The sequence below is a fragment of the Palaemon carinicauda genome, chromosome 23, assembly GCF_036898095.1.
Source record: "Palaemon carinicauda isolate YSFRI2023 chromosome 23, ASM3689809v2, whole genome shotgun sequence".
Classification (NCBI taxonomy): domain Eukaryota; kingdom Metazoa; phylum Arthropoda; class Malacostraca; order Decapoda; family Palaemonidae; genus Palaemon; species Palaemon carinicauda.
The window spans coordinates 51,408,670-51,413,669 of NC_090747.1; the positions used below are offsets into that span (position 1 = coordinate 51,408,670).

The 5,000-nt window shown below is 34.6% G+C and overlaps 1 protein-coding gene across 1 annotated transcript; it reads left to right on the plus strand.

Moving 5' to 3' along the window:
* The first annotated feature begins 1,039 nt into the window (after positions 1-1,039).
* LOC137617579 (uncharacterized) lies at positions 1,040-4,727 on the plus strand. The gene is made up of 3 exons (XM_068347587.1): positions 1,040-1,203; positions 1,887-3,853; positions 4,243-4,727. Exons 1-3 carry the CDS (start codon positions 1,040-1,042, stop codon positions 4,725-4,727), a joined length of 2,616 nt encoding a protein of 871 aa, XP_068203688.1.
* Positions 4,728-5,000: the final 273 nt, after the last annotated feature.

Genomic DNA, 5,000 nt, shown 5'->3' on the forward strand with positions numbered 1-5,000 from the left:
TGTTTCTCTCCTGTGAATCTGTTTTCCACGAAAATATCAATAAATCGAAAAGTAGTAACAATCTAAAGAGTGTATAACTTTTTGGGGTACCTTATATATATATATATATTATATATATATATATATATATATATATATATATATATATATATATATATATATATATATATATATATATATATATATATATATATATATTGTATCGTCTGGGACGATAGTTATTTATATATTTATTTATTGTTTATTATCTAAAATGTTATAAATTGTTATAAAATGTTGTATTTTGATTGTAAAATGCTTAGTATGGTCAAGACTAAAATATTTGTAATTTAAGGGACTGCATTTCTGTGGATTCCTTGTGTTGCGTTGCCGAGTCTGGGCAGCGAAACTCAGATGAGACGAGTGTATTCAAGACGGTTGTCCTTTTACAAACAGTTGCCGTCCGAGACACACCCACTCTCCGGAAGGGGTTATTGCTCCCTTGTGTTTAGAGGAAATGGGGATTTATTATTGGTGTCCAGTGAAAGGCTTGGAGAGAAAATGTGTTAGTACCTAACTTTATTATAATATATTAAATAATTGTTCCCAGTGTGGTGTTATTCTTAGAGTAATTGCGTGGTAATGCTTGGTAGTAACTACCTAGTTTACTACCTTTCTTGTTTCAGTTCAATATGTTTGTGAGTTTATAATGTTAATTTAACTTTGTAATTATTAGTAATGGATAATTGTTCTATTATGTTCACGTAATTTACTGCTATCTTTGTTTAATGTTTTTCATTGCTATATATGTTTATGCTTCAAGTTTATTTTAATTACTTAATTATCTCGTTATAGTTTGTACTTTCCAAGAAAAGTTTTGTGATTTTTTAGTTTTTTCACTTAATATTTATTTAGGATTTTTTTTTTTAGTATTTTGAATTACTTATGTTTCAGGCTGAAACGCATTAATAAAAAAAAAGCATTGCAATATCTTTCGTGGCTTTCACTGCACATCCAACATTTCAACACATTTTGGAACTCTGTTATTATGGAGGGAAAAATGCAGCAAGCTAAAAATGACCGAGCACAGGCCAAGAGGACCTTCACGAGAAAATGCAACATATTCGAGGACACTGTTGGACAAGCTAGTGCTTCAACAACGCTGACTGAGGTTTATGAAGAAGTCTGTAAAGCTTTTGATAAGGTTGAAGTTTGTCATGAGAGGTATGTCTCCATCTTCATTAAGGTTGGTGCCATAGAGGAACATTTAATTGAGTGTGACGAATATATTGATAGTTTGGAAAGAAGGAAAGTCCAGATAATGTTTAAATACAAAAAAAAATATTCATATGGTACAGGACTCTAGTGTTAGAAGTGTTTAGGTGAAGGCTTTGCAACCCCCTCAGTTTAGTGGAGACATTAGAGATTTTCCGAATTTTAGAGATGATTATAAAAGATTAATGGTACATAGTTTTGGAAAGGATCCCTATGCACTGAGGTCATGTTTAAGTGGTGAAGCATTGAATACTGTCAGAGGTATTGAAAATGACTATGATGAAATGCTCAGTAGGTTAGATTTAAGGTATGGGGATAACAGCAAATTAGTTGATGCAGTACTTTCAGACTTAAAATCGATCAAGCCTGTTAATGATGGTGATAATAGAGAGAGTTGAAAGGTGTTGGTTAGACTTACAGAAGATGGACCTTGAAGGGGAAATGAATACCGCTAACACAGTAAGCTACATAGAAAAGTTACTCCCTATTACACAAAAACGTGAGTGGGTACAAATAGCAGAAGAACATAGAAGCTCCACTGAATTTTTTAAACATCTTATGGCGTTTCTGCTTAAAGAAAAAAAGGTACTGGAATATATGAGTTCAGATATCAGGACATGTTCGAGTTCTAGGATTTGTCATAATATATCAGGTCAAGTTAATGAAGAAAATATGATAGCATCCATTAAGAGTATTCCAGAAAAACATAATGAATTGCTCCAACGTGTAGATCAGCTAACTCAAATAGTCACTAATTTGTGTAAGGATAATGATACTTTGCAAACTGGGAAGTGCTTATTACACGAAAAAGGCACTCATAACACGGGGAGCTGTTCAGTATTTGGCAATCTAGGTAATTTTGAGAAGTTTGAAACTGTAAGGAAAAGGCGAGCATGTTTCAATTGTCTGAAAGCTGGTCATATATCTAATTTTTGCCGTCTCAAGAATACTTGTAATGTAATAACGGAAGGTCAAAGATGTGGAAAATATCATCATCCATTACTTCATGGAGCATTTTCACAGGGTCTGATGTACAGTACTACTCTTTCCGTCAAATCCAAATATTTAGTAAGAGACAAAGCACTGCTAATGATTAGTAAATTATACAGCAATGGCACACCTTTGAATACGTTGTGGGATCCTGGAAGTGATATAACACTAATAACATTTGCTACTGCTTATAAACTAGATTTGAAGGGTAGAGACATTGAATTAACTATCACTAAGGTAGGAAGAAAGGTAGAACTTATAAAGAGTAACGAATATGTAATCAAAGTGACTGATCTTGAAGGTAAACACTGGTATATCACGGCTTACGGCATAGAAGAGATAACATCTGAGGCATGTAAGGTAGACCTGACAAATATCGTTCTTTTGTTTGATGATATCCGTCTTTCTGATGTGGAACGTCCATTTGGTGAAATAGAGTTGTTAGTAGGATCCGATTGGTGTACACTTATGCCACAAGTCAAACAGTCTGTTGGGAATTTACAATTGATGCAAAACATGTTCGGATATTGCATAAGAGGCTCCCATCCATCGATTAAGTTTGAATCTTCGAACAATAGTTTCAATGTCAAAGTTAATCAAATTTCTAGTGTGGTTAAAGTAGAGGAAATTAATGTTAACAATAATGAATTTTTAAGGATGGATTTAGATAAATTTTTCAACATTGAAAGCTTGGGCACATACTGTATACCGAAATGTGGATCACGTACATTAGGTGATAAAAGTTATACAATTAGAGAAGAAAAGGAGTTAGACATGATTTCAAAGGGCTTAGAATATAACTGTGAGGAAAAATATTGGACTGTTAAATATCCCTGGATTAGGGACCCCAATGAATTGCCTAATAATGTGGTGGTAGCTATTGCAAGAATGAGATCAACAGAGAAGCGATTAACTAACATAGGTTATAAATATACACAACTGTATAATGATCAAATAAAAGACATGTTGAGTAGAGGCGTTGCAAGAAAATTATCTTGGAAGGAAATGAGTGAATATGATGGGCCTATACACTATATTCACCATCACGAAGTATTAAAAGAAAGTTCAACCTCAACCCCAGTCAGAATAGTGTTCAATTCTTCAGCAGATAACAAGGGCCACAGACTTAATGATTATTGGGCAAAAGGACCCGATTTATTGAATGACCTAGTGGGAATTTTATTAAGATTCCGTCAGGACAATGTTGCAGTCATAGGGGATATATCCAAAATGTATAATGCAGTAAGATTGAAAGAATTAGAGCAGCACACCCACAGGTTTGTATGGCGAGATGCAGATTATAGTAGACCCCCGAACCACCATGTACTTACAGCTGTGGGTTTTGGAGACCGACCTAGCGGTGTCATTGCTATAACAGCTCTTAAGAAAACTACTTCAATTAAGGAGAATGAATTTCCGGAGATCGAGAACATTATAGATAGGAATACATATGTAGATGATATTATTTTTAGTTGTGAAGATGTAAATAAAGCTAAAAAGCTTATGGGTAATATGAATTTGGTGCTAAATGAGGGTGGTTTCAAAATCAAACATTGGATTATGTCTAACAATGAAACTTTAGACAATGAATTAAAATTGTTATATGCTGGTGAGGAAAAGGTTCTTGCTTTACACTGGATTCCTAGAAAAGATATATTCTTTTTCAAGATTAAGGTGTACTTTAATAGATCCAAGAAAAGAATTTTCGAAAATGGAATACACATAAATACATCCAATCGGATAATACCTAAAGACTTAACAAAGAGAATGGTACTCAGTCAAGTATCTACGATTTATGACCCTTTAGGACTTATCATCCCCTTCACTTTGAATGCAAAAGTCTTAATGAGAGAGCTAATCACAATTAGTCGCTCGGAAGGCAATAGATGTGACTGGGACGATCCCATGTCTGGCGAAATGAGAGAGAAGTGGAGTAAATTTTTTTTGATTTGCGAGAGTTGGAGTTTTTGTCATATGCGAGATGTGTAAAACCCCTAGATGCAAAAGAGGATCCAATGCTAGTTATATTTTCAGACGGCAGTTCAGTTGCATATGGTGCATGTGCTTATGTAAGGTGGGGCCTAGAAGGGGATTCTTATGTATCGCAATTGATCCTTGCTAAGAACAGAATTGCTCCCACCAAAAAATTGACAATACCTAGATTAGAGTTATGTGGTGCCGTACTGTCATGTAGATTAAGAGATATAATTGTGAAACAAAGTGATTGGAAATTCAAATCAATTGTACATATTGTTGACTCATCAATTGTAAGAGCACAGAAAGAATCTTATGGATTTAATACCTTTGTAGCCAACAGGGTAGCAGAAATTCAGTCTAGAACAGACCCTACTGAATGGTGGTGGGTTAATAGTAAGAACAATCCAGCAGATTTCACCACTAGACCATGTCCTCCTAACGCCTTGCATGAAAATTCTATGTGGCAAAAGGGACCAGCCTTTATGTCGCGCCCATTTGATACTTGACCTATAAGTCAGTCTTGCAACGATGAAGTTCCTGATAAGGTTGGTATTGTTTTGACTTGTAGACAGAAAAGCTTTGATGACGTAAAGACTAGAGTGATTAACATGAGTCGGTTTAGCAGTTACACAAAATTACTGAGAGTTACTGCAAGAGTTATTGCAGCATTTAAAGTTAAGTCATTAAAGGCTATAGCATGCTTGCCAACTCCTGAATTAGTGCATGAAGCAGAAATGTATTTGATACAGATAGAACAAAGCAAGTTACAATCTGATTGG

Excerpts from the sequence above, each read along its gene's own strand:
- LOC137617579 (XM_068347587.1), top strand. The coding sequence starts at position 1,040 with ATGCAGCAAGCTAAAAATGACCGAGCACAGGCCAAGAGGACCTTCACG. Across the intron at positions 1,204-1,886 it reads GTTGAAGTTTGTCATGAGAG|GATTTGTCATAATATATCAG; the intron begins GTATGTCTCCAT and ends TTCGAGTTCTAG. Across the intron at positions 3,854-4,242 it reads ATTAAAATTGTTATATGCTG|ATGCAAAAGAGGATCCAATG; the intron begins GTGAGGAAAAGG and ends TAAAACCCCTAG.